Raw genomic sequence first — 19651 nt, 5'->3', positions numbered from 1 at the left:
AAAAAAAAAAAAAAAAGAAAAAAGGAAGAGGCCCAATTGATAGTGCATGAGTCCTGAGAAGGTAGGAGGGCTTGGGATCCAAGGGATGGGGTGGCGTTATTTTTGAGTAGAAGAGGAACAGCTCTTTCTACTGGGACAGCGGGGAAGCAGGACAGAGTGGGTTGCATGTAGATTTGCAATGTTCAGTATTGGAATTATAGAGGAGTTCCAAATTGATAGCTTTTGCTTATTCATTCAAGTTGAGCTACACTGAAGATGACTTATTTTAGTTTAAAATTTTACCTTTCATTGGGAGATTTGTCTTTGAACAGAGACAAATTTACAAACCCAAGGCATAAAGCTCCAGCTTTGGAATTCCAGTCATCAAAGTTTTCAGGGGACACCCAGGGCATCTTGCCATCTTCACCAAGCAAAGCAGCCATCTGCTTGGCTCATTTGATGATTGATGTACCTGGTGCATCTATTAAGTATTGGTTAACACAGAAAACTGAGCAGCAGAGCACAATGACGTGGTCACCTGTATCAATCATCCCAAGGAGCTGATAACTCCAAGAATCAAAGTCAAGACACCTTCTGAATTTACTGTATCTCCTTTGTTCCTGTCTTGCCAGTAGATTTCACTAGTTGTATCTGATTAAAACTAACATTAAATTAAAAACAATTCCTGACTATATATCTAAACATGATCACTTTGCTAGGTGTCAAAGGCAATGATTTTTGGAGATAATTTTTTATATAAAATGAATCATCCAAAATTAAATGTTTAATGTACTTTCAAGTGATCTTAAGTAGCTTTGCTACTACTATATATGTGACCCTGGTTTATAAAATATGTCTGAGCGGCAAAATGGTTTCCATGCCTCAAATGGTTTTTTCTTTACCATGGACTATGGCTAAATGATTCTCCATTTACAGTGAACTGAAAAGTCTCTGGGTTCCTGTTTAAATGCCACGTGCCATCAATTGCCATATGTGAGCCTTCTATTTTCTTTAAAAATTTAAGAATGGATCTTGCCTTTTTTTTCAGTCTGAACACTGCTGTCTCTACTGCTGAGCATAAGAAATAATCAAATAAATTGAAGTTTTCTTTTTTGCATAGAAAGACTGAAAAAAAACAAAACAAAACAATAAAAGCCCAAAATAAAGGACACTTCAGTTTTGACCTTGGAAAAAGAAGACTGGTAGAGAATGTAGGGGCAAAACGCTTTAAATGTATGCAGAGCAGGTAGCATTGTCTTTGCATATTACAGCATCTCCCTAGAGAAGTGACAAAACCCTTGTAGGTTTTGTTGGTCTGGCTTGTTGAGGCCGACAGAGATTAGTTCTGCTGCACAGAGCTAATGGGCTTTCTGCCAGTTCCAGAACACCAAGGTCACAGCTTTCATTAGCATTTACAACTGCTTATTGTTTTGAGGGCCTTGATTTTAAAGTCTGGATCTCTGAAACCGTATCTGCATTTCAGGACAAAGGAAAAACAGAATTAACTTGGGTTTTCTGCAACTCAGCACCAGAGGAAGGTAACTGCATTTTCAGACAGATGGAAAGAGGAAATGCAAAAGTCCTCATGCAGAATGACAGAAAATAAGGTCCTCTCTCTAAAAGTAGGAGGAGATGGGGTTTTCTAAGAGGTATCCTAGATGGAAGACTGAACAAGTGTAGATGGACTTGGTGGGATCAGGGGAAAGGGAGAAGCACTGAATTCTATCCCCTCTATATCCTTTGGAAACTTCCTCCTGAGAACCTGTGAGTTCCATGAGGATTGGGGCATTTCTGTCCAGACTTGGTTATTACTACATCCCCAGTTCCTAAGAGAGCATAGAGAGCATAATAGATGCTCATTTAGTAGCTATTTAACCCAGATCCCACCAGTTCAGATGCCACACATGCTCCTTGGTGATCTCATCAACACTCATGACTTCCAAAGCATCAATATGCTCATGATTCCAAAATCTAAACCTCCAGTCATGTTTCTGAGTTCCTGGCCACCTTCTAACTGCTGTCTTGTACTCCTATGGGCCATCAGACTTCAAGGGTCCCAAATGAATTAATTCATCTTCTTCCCCCATACGTCTTCCTCTCCAAGTAGTCTTGCATGGAGTCCCAATGAGATGTCCAGGCCATGAAACTGGGAATCATCCTCTCTGAACTTCACTCTTAATGGTCAATCAACTACCAAGAGTCCTGTATCCACACCATCTCTGATTCCATCCACCACCACCTTGGGAAAGCAGCCCATCAGCATCTCTCCCAGTTGCTGCCAGCCTATCCCACTCTGGTCCTCCTCCAGCCCATAAAGAATGATCTTTCTAAGGGACTGATCTGATCATACCACTCTGTGCTTGAAAAGTAAGGATGCCTTTACAGTGCTCACAGGACAGAGTCAAAACACTCACTGTTCTGAAAGATTCTTCATGATCTGGCTACCTGTCAAGAATCTGCCCATCCTGTCCTTCACCCAGAACCATCTCTTCTTGGTTCCTTCCAGATTTGCATGCCCTTCCTCATAGCCTTACCATTCTTTTCCTTCCTCTCTGTCTGGCTAACCGACAATAATCCCGAACGTTACAGCTTAAAGCTTCAGTATCACTTCCTCTGTCTGCTAATCTCTTGGTTTAGGTGTGCTACAGTGTGCAACAATATTCTTGCATGTTCCATACCCCAGTGCTTGTTATACTTCCATTTATTGTCTATCCTGTTCACCAGACAATGAGGCTTATGCTCCGTGAGGCCAGGGCCACCTCTGCCTCACTCACAACCAGGGATGGCTTCCTGTGCATAGGATCTGAGCAGGTGCACAGAACACCCTCCCACTCCACCCCTGCACAGAAGGGCTTCGTGCTTGGGGTTTAATGCTCCGTTGCCATTTCAAACTTTTCAATATTTTTGATTTTTTGAACAAGGAACCTCTCACTTGTTCACCATGACATCTGCAGAGCCTGGCACAGAGTCTGGTAACTGGAGATGCTTAATGTTTGTGAAATAATTAAATGGATGCTACTCCGTGACTTTCCCTTACCTTTAACCTTTACCTCTTTCTTGCTTCTTTCCTTAGGGCAAACAAATATATTCTCCATTAGAAATAAAACTCATTAAAACAACAGCAAATGAACAAAGCTGTCCTCTTACACCAGCCTCCTTCTCCAGCTCACGCTTCTCACTTGTCTGCTCTTGGCTGCCAGACCTCTCGAAAGGGTGGTCCAGGTTTGAGGCCTCAGTAACCCTCCAGTCTGGCTTCTGTTCACACAGCTCTACTGTGCTGGTCCTCAGCAGGGGCGATTTTAGCTCCAAGGATCCATTTGGTAATGTCTGAAGTTATTTTTGGTTGTTGCGATTGAGAGGGTGCTATTGGCATCCAGTAGATAGAGGCCAGGGTGCTGCTAAACATCCTCTAATGCATGGGACAGCCCCCACCGCAAAGATCATTCAATCCAAAGCATCCACAGTGCTTAGATTGAGAAGCCCTGCTCTACTGAATCAGTTCTTGATAGGGTCATCGATGATTTAATTGTCTAATCCAGTGGCCTTTTAGAGCCCTTATTTTACTAAACCTTTCTCTATTATATGATACCTTTGACTAGTAGTCTCCTATTTTCCTCTTCGTATTACCCAGTTTCTGCTACTTAGCAGATCTCAGGTGTGATAAAAAGCCCAGGGGTGCCCTATCCTTCAGAGTGGCTTTGGGCAGTATGATGCATGCCCGTCACCAGCTTGGGTCAGCCTGCTGTTTAACAAGTGTGAGATCTTGAATGAGATGGCATTCCTCTCTAAGCCTCAGCTTTTTCATCTTTGTGTGACGGAATAAAGAGAATGCTTTAACTGCCAGTCCTGGTCAAACTCCCTAGTATTTTAGTGCTAAGAAGGGGCAGAGGAGAAGTTGGGAAGCAGGGAGGACATAGCTTGGTTGTTTTATTCCTCTGCTAACAGCCTTCCACCACCTGACATTGCACTAAGAATAATGCTTGAATTCACTCCACACCACACCCTGGCCACAATGCCTCATTTACCTTCACTCCCTTATGCACAGTAGGACAGCCCAGTAGCACATTCACTGTTTAAGGAAGCTGAGATGCCTCCTCTGATTCTATCAGGCAGAGGTAGTAGTTCTGTCTATGGAGTTCCCCATTTTGACGATGGCCTTATCCATTACATTGATGATACCTGTGTTTACATGAAGATCTGCTCAGTTGGACTATGAATGCTCCAAAACCACAAATTACATCTTATTTATCTCTGTGTTCTTAGTACTTAGTACAGCGGCTGGCACATAATAGGGGCTCATTTGATTTTTTATGTTAAACAAATTAATAATCTCTCACGCCTGGAGTCGTGCCCATGGGATGAATGAGAATGCCGGGCTTATGGGAAGGCATTCCTGCTACAGAAGAGGGGCTGCTGGGAGGGCTGAACAGCAGTTTTGCTTTTATTCCTCAGTACTATGCCCTTTTCTCTCTGCAAACTGAGCAGAACAACTCTTAATACTATTGATCCGCACGCCCAGCTCTTCCCAGGCATTTCCATCAATGATTTTCAAATTTCTCTCTGTCATTGCCCTCAAGCTAGGAACAGTTAGCCTGGCTAAAGGAGAGAGCACAGAGAGAGGAAGATGGACTGGGGCCCTGAGGCCCGCATCCTGGCCTGCCTGCACCACTCAACAGCAGGTCCCTTGAGCGCAAGTCAGCCCCTTACCCCTCCACACCCAATTTCACTAATGACAAATGGTCGTAATGACATCTAACCCGCCTGCTGTGTAGGACAGTCAGGAAGATCAAAGGAGCATTAGATGTGAAAGTCCCTTTTAAAAATAAGCACAAAGCATGAAATACTATTTTTGGTAACTTGAAAAAAATCCCTTACCTGAAATAGGTAAACAGGTTACGCTTGAAAGAATATTTTTGGCTTTATTCTCTGGAGGCTATGGCCCCAGTGCAATGGCCTGTGGCTAAGATATGACACTGTGAGATAATAACCCAAGAAAGCATTGTAACATTGCTGGTCATGTTGAGTGAAAATCACTTTTGGAGTAACGATGGGACTGTGTGTATTGCTAGGCATCAAATCCATTACAAAACAAGACAGTAAGACAGTTGAGAGCCTGCACAGTGAACACTTTCAGTATTATTAGGATTATCGGACATAAACCCCATGTCAGGATGATTCCACTTTGAAAGAGTATCTGAGTTGTTATAACAGAAATTAAGATAGTTAATTATAACAGAAATTAAGATAGTCATTTCAACAAGGCTATTTTTACAAGAAGAGTCAATCAAAATGAGTGCCAAAACAATATGATGCCAGAAAGCTAAGAAATACAGAATAAAAGACAAATGTCCAATGCTCCACCACTTTGAAGTGACTGAGGAGATTTGGTCACCTTTAGCTTAACTCATCCAACCATCCTTGCATGTATTAGATGCCAGAAATTGGGCTAGACCTTCAGTGAGAGCTATATATAAAAACAACATCAGCAAGAATGGCCATGCACAGATGGTTTCAAAAGCTCTGCCATCAAATACATACCATGTTTTATCTTTTGCTGTTAGCTTCTCCTCACACCTTAAAAACTAAAATTTAGCCTTTGCTTTTCCCTGCTCCTTTCCAATAAAGAGCTCTACTAGGTACCTTTGGCAAAAAATTAACCTTTCTAGGAGCACAAAGTATTTTTTAAATAACCCTCTGTCAGAGTCTTCGACAAGCTTAACATGATCTGATCAAGGGAAAAGACTGAGATTGAGGCAAAACTGGTGCAGGGACACCACTGCTAATCATCACACTTCACTAGACTAGTGGGAACAAAAACCACACTGAACTTGTAACTTGGAGCCCATCGCTTGTTCTCTTCCTACGGCCTTTTGTCTCTTTTCCTGATCTCTGCTGTTTCCCATGGTCTCTGTGTCAGTGGTTCTCAATCCCATAGCACCTTAGAATAACCTGTGTTACCTTAAACCTGGGCCGCATTCTTAATCAATTAAATCAGAATGTATGAAAGTAGAGCTTAAGCAGTTTTCTCTTTTGACAAATGGTCAAAATGACACTGTTTTCTCTTTTCACTAATGACAAATGGTCATAATGGCATCTAACCCGCCTGCTGTGTAGGACTGTCAGGAAGATCAAAGGAGAATTAGATGTGAAAGTCCCTTTTAAAAATAAGTACAAAGCATGAAATACTATTTTTGGTAACTTGAAAAAAACTTTTTTTTTTTTTTGATGGTGTCTCTCTGTCACCCATGCTGGAGTGCAGTGGCACGATCTCGGCTCACTACAACCTCCGCCTCCAGGTTCAAGCAATCCTCCTGCCTCAGCCCCCCCTAGAAGCTGGAATTACAGGCATGTACCACCATGCCCAGCTAATTTTTGTATTTTTAGTAGAGACAGGGTTTTACTGTGTTGGCCAGGCTGGTCTCGAACTCCTGACCTCAGGTGATCCATCCGCCTTGGCCTCCCAAAGTGCTAGGATCACAGGCATGAACCACTGTGCCCAGCCTGTTGTATTTCTTTTTTTTTTTTTTTAAGCTTCCCAGGTAATTCAAACCTGCAGTGAGGATTGTGAACAATCCCAAGTCAGTGCTTCTCACAGCGTGGACCCCAGCATCAGCATCACCTGGGTGCTCTTTAACCTGCAAACCACTGGCTTGAATCAGAAGGTCTGAGAGTGGGGCACAGCCATCTGTGCTGTTTTTATAAGCTCTCTCCAGGAGATGCATGTGCATGCTAAAGTTTGAGAACAACAGCTCTAGATGCTATCATAAAATGTTGAAGGAGGCTGCTTCAATATGTGGGTGGACATGCAAGCAGGTGTAAGGTTAGAGAGATGTGAAGATTTGGAGACAGCCTGCATCTCACTCTACTGAGAAGACGGAGGTCACTGAGCAATAAGGAAAGAAATAGCATGCGCAAAGTATCAGCCTCCATCTACAGGGGAAAAAGTGAGATTTGTCTTCTCTCCTGTGGAAATAAGAAGATCCCACAGGAGTCAATAGCTATAATTTAGACCAATGGGTTTAACATTTATTTAGTATTCATTTTATTTCAATTTTACTCAATTCAATATGATTTAAGATATATCTGTTGAATGTTTTCCGGATAAGGTGCTGGATGGGTGGGAATTAGAAAGATGATTATGATGTGTAATAAAGCTCTATGAAGTTAGGGATTGATATGGTTTGGATCTGTGTCCCCACGCAAATCTCATGTTCAGTTGTAATACCCAGTGTTGGAGGTGCAGCCTAGTGGGAGGTGACTGGATCATGGGGGTGGTTTCTTATGAATGGTTTAGGACCATTCCCTTGGTGCTGTTTTCCTGATAGTGAATGGGTTCTCACAAGATCTGGTTGTTGAAAAGTGTGTGGCACCGCCTCCTCTCTCTCTTGCTCCTGCTCCTGCCATGTAAGATGCCTCAGTCCCCCTTTGTTTTCTGCCATGATTGGCAGCTTCCTGAGGACTCCCCAGAAGCAGAAGCTGCTATGCTTCCTGTACAGCCTTCAGAACCAGGAGCCAATTCAATCTTTTTTCTTTAAAAACTACCCAGTCTCAGGTATTTCTCTGTAGCAGTTCAAGAACCGACTAATGCAGAAGTTTGAAACTGAGGAGTGGGGTATTGCTATAAAGATACCTGGATATGTGGAAGTGACTCTGGAACTGGGTAATGGACAGAGATTAGAAGAGTGTGTAGGGCTCAGAAGAAGAGAGGAAGATGAGGGAATATTTGGAACTTCCTAGAGACTAGTTGCATGGCTGTGACCAAAATGCTCATAGTGATATGGACAGTGAAGGCCAGGATGATGAAATCTCGAATGGAAATGAGGAACTTATTGGGAACTGGGGCAAAGGTCACTTTTGTTATGCTTTAGTAAAAACTTGGCTGCACTGTGCCCCTGCCCTAGGGATCTGTGGAACTTTGAACTTGAGAGTGATGATTTAGAGTATCTGGCAGAAGAAATTTCTAAGCAGCCAAATTCAAAATGTAGCCTGGCTGTTTCTAACAATATATGCTCACCTGCATGAGCAAAAAAATGACCTAAAACTGAAACTTATATTTAAAGGGGAAACAGGGTAAAAGTGGAAACTTTGCAGCCTGGTCATGTGGTAGAAAAGAAAAGCCCTTTTTCAGGGGAGGAATTCAAGTAGGCTGCAGAAATTTGCATAAGTAAAAAGGAGCTAAGTGCTGATAGCCAAGACAATGGGGAAAAGACCTGGAAAGCATTTCAGAGACCTTCACAGTAGCTCCTCCCATCACAGGCCCAGAGGCCTAGGAAGGAAGAATTATTTCATGGTCCAGGCCTAGGGCCCCACTGCCCTGTGCAGCCTTGGGACACTGCTCCCTGCATCTCAGTCACTCTAGCTCTAGCCATGGCTCAAAGGGGCCCAGGTACAGCTCAGGCTGCTGCTTCAGAGGGTGCAAACTGTATGCCTTGGTGGCTTCCATGTGGTGGTAAGTCTGTGGGTGTGCAGAGTACAAGAGTTGAGGCCTAGACTTTAGAGGATGTATGGAAAAGCCTGGGTGTCCAGGCAAAAGCCTGCTGCAGGGGCAGAGCCCTCACAGAGAATCTCTACTAGGAAGCGCAGAGGGAAAATGTGGGGTTGGAGCCCCCACACAGAGTCCCCACTGTGGCACTGCCTAGTGGAGCTGTGAGAAGAGGGTCACTGTCCTCTAGGCCCCAGAAGATCCACTGGCAGCTTGCACCCTGTGCCTAGAAAAGCCGCAGGCACTCAACATCAGTCCATGAGGGCAGCTGTGGAGGCTAAACCCTGAAAAGCCACAGAGGCAGCATTGGCCAAGGCTTTGGGAGCCCACCATCCACACCAGTATGGTTGGGATGTGGGACATGGAGTCAAAAGAGATTTTGGAGCATTAAGATTTAATGACTGCCCTGCTGGGTTTAGGACTTACATGGGGCCTGTAGCCCCTTTCTTTTGGCTGATGTCTCCCTTTTGGAATGGAAGTATTTACCCAATGCCTATACCCCCATTGTATCTGGGAAATAACTAACTTGTTTTTGATTTTACAGGTTCATAGGCAGAAGGGACCAGCTTTGTCTCAGATGAAACTTTTGAGTTAATGTTGGAATGAGTGAAGACTGGGGATTGGTGGGAAGGAATGATTTTATTTTGCAATTTAAGAAGGACATGAGATTTGGGAGATACCAGGGGCAGAATGATATTGTTTGGATCTGTGTCCCTACCCAAATCTCATGTTCAATTGTAATACCCAGTGTTGGAGGTGGGACCTGGTGGGAGGTGACTGAATGATGGGGGCCATTTCTTATGAATGGGTTAGCACCATCCCCTTGGTGCTGTTCTCCTGATAGTGAATGAGTTCTCATGAGATCTGCTTGTTTAAAAGTGTGTGGCATCTCCCCCTCACTGCCTCTTGCTCCTGTTCCTGGCATGTATGACACCTTGCACCCACTTTGTTTTCTGCCATGATTGGAAACTTCCTGAGGCCTCCCCAGAAGCAGAAGCTGCTATGCTTCCTGTACAGCCTGCAGAATCAGAAGCCAATTAAACCTCTTTTCTTTATAAATTACACAGTCTCAGGCATGTCTTTATAGCAGTGCAAGAATGGACTAATACAGAGATGTGTTGGTTTCCTGCCTTGGGCAGCTAAGAGGTGGGTCCTTCTCAGTTCAGAATTTATGTCCTCTCTTAACTTGTTGCATATGAGAATTTCCTGCCTATCTATAATGTCTTTATATAAAAATAGATAAGTAGTCTATTGCTTTCTTGGCTCTTATGGAAGATGCAACTACATGAGTCACATTCAAAAACAGGTACAGTTCATTTGTCAACTCTGGTTGGTTGGTTAAGGCAGCCTGGAGCTCTGTGTTGAGAAGGATTCTGGAGCCTGCCCACACCTTTATAATTAGTTCTGTTGTAAATAAGCCCTCCTCAGGTTATCATAATTAGGAACCATCTGTTTCCTGCTGGAACCTTGACTGATGGGAAGATCATGATAGAGAACGTCTTCCTTTTTGATGAAGGTATTCAGATTTGAGACACAAAGGATATCCAAAGAGGAAGGAGACATTTGCTTTGATAGTCATATAACCACATCAATCCTGGCAATCAACAGTGACAGATAATGGCAATCAGATTTGCACCATTTCTCTTTAAGGGTAGAAAGTTACACTGGGCCCAATATTCCAACTAAGAGGACTAAGCCAAAAAATATTCAGATGACTTACAAATAACAATTTTCCATGTCACAAAAATACATAACCTGTAATGTTTGCAAAGTATCTCAATTAATTCTGGGATATCCCAGTTGTTTTTTTTAAAAAAAATTATTTTATTTTATTTATTTTATTTTTGTAATGGAGTCTTGCTCTATTGCCCAGGCTGGAATGCAGTGTTGCAATCTTAGCTCACTGCAACCTCTGCCTCCCAGGTTCAAGTGATTCTCCTCCCTCAGCCCCCCGAGTATCTGGGACTACAAGTCATCTGCCACCATGCCTGGCTAATTTTTGTATTTTTACTAGAGACAGGGTTTCACCATGTTAGCCCGGCTGGTCTTGAACTTCTGACCTCAGGCCATCTGCCTGCTTTGGTCTTCCAAAGTGCCGGGATTACAGGCGTGAGCCACTGCACCCAGCCACCCCAGTTGGTTTTTAATGTGTGCCCCAAATCAAGTCCTGCCATTATCAAATGGCATTGGGCATTTTCCTCCTTTACTGTCTTAGCCCTTCAGTGAGGTCTCCTGACAATGCCTAATCACTGCCACTGCCCAGTGTGGAGGCACAGATGTCCACGTCCATGCAGCTGACCTCCTGCAGGAAAGGAGACTGCTGGTGGACCCAGGATACACCCACCGAACATGCCCACCACTGTGGGCATGTTTAGGCTCTGCTGAGTCTACAGCAGGTCTTTGCTGAGATTCAGAGGGTGGTGGACATCCAGATTTCCTTTCCTTAACTGAAGGCTTACCCTAGGTATCACTGTACTTACTGTCCTTACTTCTCCAAGCAGTTGCTTCTGATGATTACAGCACTCTGGGGCAAGGACAAAGAGTGATCAGATAAAGAGAGGAAGTTCTGGGGTTTGCTATTGAGAGGGACTGTCATGGGCAATATTGTGGTTAGGTTGATATGCACAGCCCAGACAACAGGAACATGTCATCATTCATTCATTTATTCACAAAGTAGTATGGTTCTAGATTTCTCCAATGCCTGTGCTTAGTTGGGCCTCAATAAACAACGCATGCGCCCACCAATCATTTTTCAAAGATAGGCAAGGGATGAAACGTTAAAAATAGGCAACAAGGTGCCTCCTTCCATGTCTGTCTCTGACTGCAACACGTGGATTCCTCCTAGGAGCTACAGAACATGTGCAGCTCATGTTTTTTAAATGTCACGCACAAAGGGCCAATCTCTCATCTTGGGGTCATCACACTTCCCAAGGAGAGGGCTGAGGCTAGAGGGTGGGGAAGAAGCCAGGAGACGGGTGGCAAGAATCCCGATCCTTTCCTTCCTCATTCAATGGGGCCACAGCTGTTTTCCTTCCAACTGTTTCCCAAAGTCTCTTCTGAACTTCTATTTCTGGAAACAACCACAACTCAAGTTCAGATGAGATCTCATGCTATTTAGTAACCTGGAAATGAAACCACGAAAATCCCAAGAAGTCTCAGATGCTCAAGTGGAGGGGGGTTTTGGCTGCATTATTCTGCTCAGTTTTCTATAATTCTCCTTTAATAAAAGTCTCATTTTCCCTACTCTTTCCTGACCCACGGTCCATAAATTTAAACATAAAGCTTCATTTTTAAGCCAATAGCCTCGTAGCCCAAAGGAATGGTATGAATATAGATACTCTCATTAATCTCTAAGTGTTTTCCTGTGGCCCAGTACTCTTTCACAAAATACATTTTTCTGCAGATGTGACGCAACAACAAAGAGAACCCTCTCCTCTCCCCCGAAACTTTTTTTTTTTTTTTAACAGCAGCATGGCAGATTTTAGGAACGTCTAACCAGTCTAGATTTGTATTTTTCCGTTCTTTGAAAATTGGTTAATTATAATGAGATTAGGATAGATGGAATTTTAATGATGGAAGTAATGGAATGAATTATTTATCCGGGAGAGGATCTGTTTATACAGGAAAGGGAAAGAAGGAAAAGAATGGAAAATGGAGAGTAAAATGGAAGTTTCAAATAGACTTTATCCTTTTCTTTTTCTTTTTTAGACTTTTTTCTTTTTCTTTTCTTTTCTCTTTTCTTTTTTCTTCTTCTTCTTCTTTTTTTTTTGAGACAGGATCTTGCTCTGTTGCTCAGGCTGGAGTGCAGTGGTGCGATCTTGGTTCACTGCAACCTCTGTCTCCCAGGCGCCTGGCTAATTTTTTTTCTAGTTTTTGTAAAGGCAGGGTTTTGCTATGTTGCTCAGGCTGGTCTAAAACTCCTGGGCTCAGGTGATCTGCCCACCTCAGCCTCCCAAAGTGCTGGGATTATGGACATAAGTCACTGCACCTGGCCTTTTTTTTAAAAATTGTTTTTTAAGAGGCAGGGTCTTGCTTGTTGTTCAGGCTGGAGTACAGTGGTTCAGTCACAGCTCACTGCAGCCTCAAACTGCTGAGCTCAAGTGATCCTCCCACTTCAGCCTCCCCAGTAGCTGGGACTATAGGTGTGTGCCACCCTGCCCAGCTAATGTTTTAATTTTTGTAGAGATGAGGGGTCTTGCTATGTTGCTCAGGCTGGTCTTGAACTCCTGGCCTCAAGCAATCCTCCTGCTTCAGCCTCCCAATCCCCTTATCACATATATAAATTTAAATGATGTTCCACTAATTCTTCAGCTAATCTACTCAATGGCTTGAGAGAGCCCTTGAGAGTGGAGATAGCTGCTTTCAAATAGGAGACTTAAAGAGAGGCTGAATTTAGAGCTCGTATCTGCCATTAGATCTCAGCCTAGTCCACATTAGCCCATGTTCTTTTCCCTTCCTTATGGTTTTTTGTTTTATTTTCTCACATTCTGGTCACATCAAATACATTCAACACACACATGCACTGTGTATACATCCTCACCCTCCCCAATACAAGGCCAGACAGACATCAGAGACCCCAGTACCCCCAGCACATGGGCAGGCAGTTTCTTGATGCTGAAATGCCGCAGCTGGAGGCCAGGGAGAACCTGGACAGATCCTACTTGCAGCCCTGCACCCGTGATTGTAATGTCCGTCTCAGGGAGCACCAGCCAAACCAACTCCTGCAGTGAAAATAAACACCCAGCTCCATCCCGAGGGGATGACTGATTGTATAACATTCCCCTCGGTCAGAGGAGCCATCGCCTCCTTCCAGGAGAGTGCCCGCCGATGGCCAGCATCCCACCTGATGTGTCTCTAACAAGAGGTCACTGGGAGGCTGGGTGTGCCTGGCAGGCAGAATCCCACACACAGCAGACGGGGACACATGGCCACTCGGGGTCCTGAAAGCCGCCCTTCTCAGGTGGCTGCCACTCATGGGAGAGGCACATGGACCACACACAGGGACCATTGTCAGTAGCTCCTTTCACTGATCAGAAGATCGATTGTGTGTGTGTGTGTGTGTGTGTGTGTGTGTGTGTGTAAAATGGATATGTTTTCTTCATGCAATAAGTGTCGTGTAGAGGATTTGTCAGCCTCTCTTCACCACAGTGTTACACACATTCCAAGCATATTCTACGGTTTTGCAATTTGCCAGAGCTCTTGCCACATCTCTTCCTATCTGTGTGACACTCCATTTGTGTACCACCTGTCTTGGGGCTAGGCCTGTCTTGCGCCCAAGGAGTCATGTTCTAGTATCTGGCTCTTACTCGTTGGCGACCCTCCTTCCAGCCCCCACCTTTTCCTGCAGGACTTGGAATCTAGCTTCAGCTGCAAAAACAGGAACATATTTCTCACGCCTGCTGATACTTATTTTCAAGCTAAGCCTGCCTGGCGTGGCGGTGGCCTTCCTTTCTTGAGGACAACACACATTTTCTGCTTACACAGATTCCTTCTCTCAGTCTGTCTGCACAGCCAGCCCCTTCTTAGCTGGCCGACAGCTGAGCTGAGCTGCTTTCAATGATACCTGGTTGTCCTTGAAGTAGCTTTTCTAACTGCTCAGGTAATAAATCAAGTTTGAAAAGCTGGACCATATTCCCAGCATAATCTGTATGCTACATACAGGCGGATCTGGACTAAGAAGTAAAGGTAAATGGGATCATTTTGATGATTAGAGAAATGAGCACAGAGAAAATCCTTATGTGTGTGAGGATGAATTCAGTTTCTCTAATGCAGATATTTCAGGCACATGCATTTTCTAAATAGATCTAGGATCAACACTGTGAGAGCAAGGCCACATTCTCTAATGTCCTTACTCTAGGTCCTTAAATGTCTCATTTCTTTCTTCTTCAAAGAGACAGATAGTAAATACTTTGGGCTTTGTGGGCCATACAGTTTCTGTTGCAGCTACTCAACACTGCCATTATAGTGTGTAAGCAGCCACAGAGAGTAGGTAAGTGAATGAGTGTGACTGTGTTCCAATAAAGCTTTACTGACAAAGATAGGCAGTGGAGTGGGTTTAGTCTGTGGGCCACAGCTGGTGGGCCCCTACCATGGAGTGTCACCAATGTCTGAAAACTACTTTCTTGAAGCATCCATGGAGCAGAACCACACAAATGGTCGTAACTTACAAGATGGAAATTATTTTGGTTCCCCAGTGAAAAATGAAATGGGTGATTCTTTACTCACCATACTTTTTTTTTTTTTGAGATGGAGTTTTGCTCTGTTGCCTATGCTGGAATGCAGTGGTACAATCTTGGCCCACTGCAACCTCCGCCTCCCAGGTTCAAGCGATTCTCTTGCCTCAGCCCCCTGAGTAGCTGGGATTACAGGCACCTGCCAACACACCGGGCTAATTTTTGTAATTTTAGTAGAGACGGGGTTTCACCATGTTAGCCAGGATGGTCTTGAACTCCTGACCTTAGGTGATCCACCCGCCTTGGCCTCCCAAAGTGCTAGGATTACAGGTGTGAGCCACCGTGCCCGGCCTAGTCACCATACATTTTAGTGTGTAGTTCATAACCCTGACCAGAAAGATGTAATCTGCTGGGGCCTTTAACACACTAGACCAGCTGTCCCCAACCTTTATGGCACCAGGGACTGCTTTCATGGAAGACAGGTTTTCTATGGATGGGGGTGTGGGGGGAAGGTGGTTTCAGGGGTAGGGTGACTCCACCTCAGATCATCAGGCGTTAGTTAGAGTCTCATAAGGAACGTGCAACCTAGATCCCTCGCATGCGCAGTTCACAACAGGGTTTGCGCTCCTGTGAGAATCTAATGCCACCACTGATCTAACAGAAGGCGGGGCTCAGGCAGTAACGCTTGCTCCCGCCACTCATCTCCTGCTGTGGGGCCTGTTTCCTAACAGGCCACAGACTGACACCAGTCCACCGCCTGGGGGTTGGGGACCCCTGCACGAGCATGGCCAGAAGGCTACAAAGAATAATGCTGATAAGCCATGAACGGTTAATCAAACCTTTAAAAATGGTACAGTTTGGAACTGTGGCTGGCCAGGGAGGACGGAAGGCCTAACTTCTCCTCCTCTTGTTCTTCATCACGCTCATCATCGTGAATAAAATATCTAGAAGACATTATAGCTTATGCATTGGCTTTGCTTAGCTGGCACACAATTTTGATGTTTGCAGAGTGCTTTTTATGCCAACTTCCTCTCCGCCGTGGCTTCCAGTCTTCTGTCCCTTGCTTGTGCTTTACCCCACACATGCGGATTAGATTTTTGGTAGCTCTGCAGTCTGATCAGAGCTGCTGGGATGTGGCTGCAACTGTGAGTTCCTCCATTTATGGCAGCTAAAGGCATGCTTCTCCCAATATGAGTTATTGCCCTGTCTACTAATTGGCCTTACAATGATGATTGATCTCCTCTAACAGGGTCCCTCAGTTTGGGGCTTTGTGATCACCTCAACATGAGGATAACCGTGATCACACACAAGAGACCAGAATTTCCCCTGAAATCAAGTTTATTTGCCAAACAGGCAGTTTGAAAGATTTTATAGAAATGACAAGTTTTCATGTTCAAAACACGTGCCATAGAATTTTACAAATACCTCGATGCTATATTATAAACAAATTAGTGCATAGAGATCACTTAATATGTGATCTACATTTATGATACATTTTAACTAATTTCTTAGGTAGCCTGCAGCTGACGTGATACAATGCTTTTCATTGTTTTGTTTTGAATGAATGAGCTCATTTTATTTTTGCCTAGACAAAGCTATATGCATTTACGGTTTCCTACTGGGAGCTGCCTGAGCATATCCCAGTGGCTCTGTTTGCTGACTGTGTGAAGAGAATCAGATTTCACAGGCTGTGGCCGCAGATGGCTCTGTTCATTAAGAACTGTGAAGAGATTGGGAAATTTGACAGAGAACCACCACAGAGCGAGGGCCAAGGCTGCTCTGCAGAAATGCTTCAAGGATGTGCTGGACTGATATGGCAGGCTTTAGGGAGAAGCTGCTCGCTCACAGTTCCATGAATATAAAGGCAGTGCTGAGTAACTGAAGGAGGATGTGCTGGGGGCTTCACCTGAAATGCCACATTAACCAGGCTTCTTTGGGTAGAATGGGCAGGTGGTAGATTCATTGGTTGAACCAAATTTGTAGATGGCAGCTCCTTGATAATGTCATTTAAAAATTTGGTTATTTTTTAAAGAGGCAGGGTCTCACTATGTTGCCCAGGCCGGAGTGCAGTGGCTATTCACAGGTGTGATCATCACAGACTACAACCTTGAAGTCCTGACCTCAAGTGATTCTCTAGCCTCAGCCTCCTGAGCAGCTGGGGCTATAGGTGCATGCTAGCTTCCACAATGTCATGTTAATGCACAGGAAGATGCAATTACCTGTCTTGGCATCTTTTAAGAGGGAACTTGGGCTGGGCATGGTGGCTCACACCTATAATCCCAGCACTTTGGGAGGCTAAGGCAGGTGGATCACCTGAGGTCAGGAGTTCCCCCAGCCTGGCCAATGTGGTAAAACCCTGTGTCTATTAAAACTACAAAGATTAGCCAGGCATGGTGGCGGGCACCTGTAATAGCAGCTACTCAGGAGGCTGAGGCAGGAGAATCGTTTTAACCCAGGAGGCGGAGGTTGCAGTCAGCTGAGATGGAGCCATTGCACTGCAGCCTGGGGGACAAAAATGAAACTCCATCACATACACACACACACACACACACACACACACACACACGCGCACACATGCAAAAGAGGAAACTTAATAAGTTACAATGTGAAGATGAGCAAAACAAGGAAAATCCTAACAGTCAAAAGGAGGGTTGGATTTACAGGAGAGGCGAACCTCTTTTCAATACACCGATGACCTGTCTGCACCCACTGTTTATCTGTCTACCTATTTCTTTTCAGAGGATCTAAAGAGGCTGCCCATTTTGAATAACTACTGTTTTAATGAGTCGAAGGGCACAGAAGATCAAATTTTCATGATCACACTTCCTAAAATAGAAGTGTATTCACTTATATTTCAAAGGAATTGCTTTTAGAATGAGAGGAAAAGTGATTTTCCAGGGTTGCATCTTTGGATGCTTTTCCCTGTTTACATTCTGCTTCAAAATTACTATTTAGTTAGGCATGTATGCAATTTTTGAGGCCATTATAAAAATCTTGGCATCCCAGGAGGAGTGAAATGAACATAATGAAGATAAATAAAATGAATCACTCCTATTAGCATTTTGCATGAGATTCAAGGTGTTTTGCCAGTAAGCAAAGATACATGGGGACACGTGAAGAACAACTGTACTGCAAATTTCTCAGTTGTAATCCCATTCTACTCTTTCAATATTCAGGTCCATGTGCAAGCTCTGTATAGGGGCTACAGAAAAATCATATCCCATCAAGCTTGAAGCCACATTTGGTGGGTGAGGGAGAAGGAGCACTGTATGCAATGGAAATTATAGACTGGAAATGCCAACTTCACCACTGAAACAAAGAACAGATAATTCTTAATAAGTATAGATGATTAGAGTTTCACTTATCATTTGAAAGACAGAATCACAAGAATAGGCCAACTCTAAATTAAGGTACCGGCCAAAGAATTTTCCAGAGTACCTGCCTAGTTTTCAAAATGATTAACGAGACTTTGCTCGGCTGTAATGAACCATCAGCTATCCATATAGGGAAACAGCTTTCATTGACACATTTAATTTCAGTGGTCTTTTGGCTAAGTGGGATCAAGGAAGATAATGCTGGCTGTGAAAGAACGTATCTATGGGAGAATTCAAGGATTCCTTTTACTGAATTTTTTTTTTAAAGATTTCACTCAAAACCTCTACATTATTTATTTATTTTTCTTTTGAGAAAATCAACTAAGGTATATGATTTGTTATGGTTGCTAACAAACAACTGGCCTGTTTCTTCTAGTAAAATGTGATATATTTCTCCCTTTTTTGAGAGATATGAATTTTAAGCACTGGCTGGGTCAGAGGACTTTATTTTAAATCCTAGTTTGTCAGAAATTACTATGTGAACTTGACTAGTAGCGTAGCGTCTATCAGCTGTTTACCTGTAAAATAAAGGCTAGACACAGTGATAGTAAATGTCCATTTAAGTTCTAAAATGTTCTATTACACTCTCAGATCCTAATGATACAGTTGTGTAGTGGGTGAAGAAATGCACAAAAGAGCTGGAATAACTGGCTAGCTATATGCAGGAAATTGAAACTAGACCTCCTCCTTATACCATATACAAAAATCAACTCGAGATAGATTAAAAGACTTAAAACCTAAAACTATAGAAACCCTGGAAGATAACCTAGGAAATACCATTCTGAACACAAGACCTGGCAAAGATTTCATAAAGATGCCAAAGGCAATTGCAATGAAAACAAAAATTGACAAATGGCACCTAATTAAACCAAAGAGCTTCTGTACAGCAGAAGAAACTGTCAACAGAGTAAACAGACAACCTACTGAATGGGAGAAAATATTTGCAAACTATATGTCCAACAAAGGTCTAATATCCAGCTCTATAAGAAACTTAAATTTACAAGCAAAAACCAAACAAACCCATTAAAAAGGACATAAACAGACACTTTTCAAAAACAGACATACACGTGGCCAACAAACATGAAAAAATGCTTAACATCGTGAATCATTAGAGAAATGCAAATCAAAACCAAGTATCACCTCACACCAATTGGAATGGCTATTATTAAAAAGTCAAAAAATAACAGATGCTGGCGAGGTTGTGGAGAAAAGAGAACATTTATATGCTGCTGGTGGGACTGTAAACAGCCATTGTGGAGAGCAGTTGCTATTTCTCAAACACCTTCAAACAGAATTACCCGTCGACTTTGCAATCCCGTTACTGGGTATATACCCAAAGGAATAGAAATCAGTCTACCATAAAGACACATGCATATGTCTGTTCATCATAGCACTATTCACTGCCCACAGTGAAGACATGGAATCAACCTAAATACCCATCAATGGCAGACTGGATAAAGAAAATGCAGTACATATACACATATACACCATGGAATACTATGCAGCCATAAAAAAGAATGAGATCGGCCGGGCGCGGTGGCTCAAGCCTGTAATCCCAGCACTTTGGGAGGCCGAGACGGGCGGATCATGAGGTCAGGAGATCGAGACCATCCTGGCTAACACGGTGAAACCCCGTCTCTACT

At 43.5% G+C, this 19651-nt stretch overlaps 1 protein-coding gene across 1 annotated transcript in view; it reads right to left on the bottom strand.

Annotated features, from left to right (window-relative positions):
- Positions 1–11525: 11525 nt before the first annotated feature.
- The window catches only part of PHACTR1 (phosphatase and actin regulator 1), a 552716-nt gene continuing 544590 nt past the window's right edge, over positions 11526–19651 (bottom strand). The window contains 1 exon segment of the mRNA XM_011989667.1: positions 11526–11583. Within this exon segment, the coding sequence (XP_011845057.1) occupies positions 11526–11583 (58 nt within the window).

This window comes from Mandrillus leucophaeus, unplaced genomic scaffold (assembly GCF_000951045.1).
Source record: "Mandrillus leucophaeus isolate KB7577 unplaced genomic scaffold, Mleu.le_1.0 Scaffold36, whole genome shotgun sequence".
Taxonomy (NCBI): Eukaryota; Metazoa; Chordata; class Mammalia; order Primates; family Cercopithecidae; genus Mandrillus; species Mandrillus leucophaeus.
The sequence above is the reverse complement of the archived record's forward strand: the minus strand, read 5'-3'. Positions and strand labels throughout refer to the sequence as shown.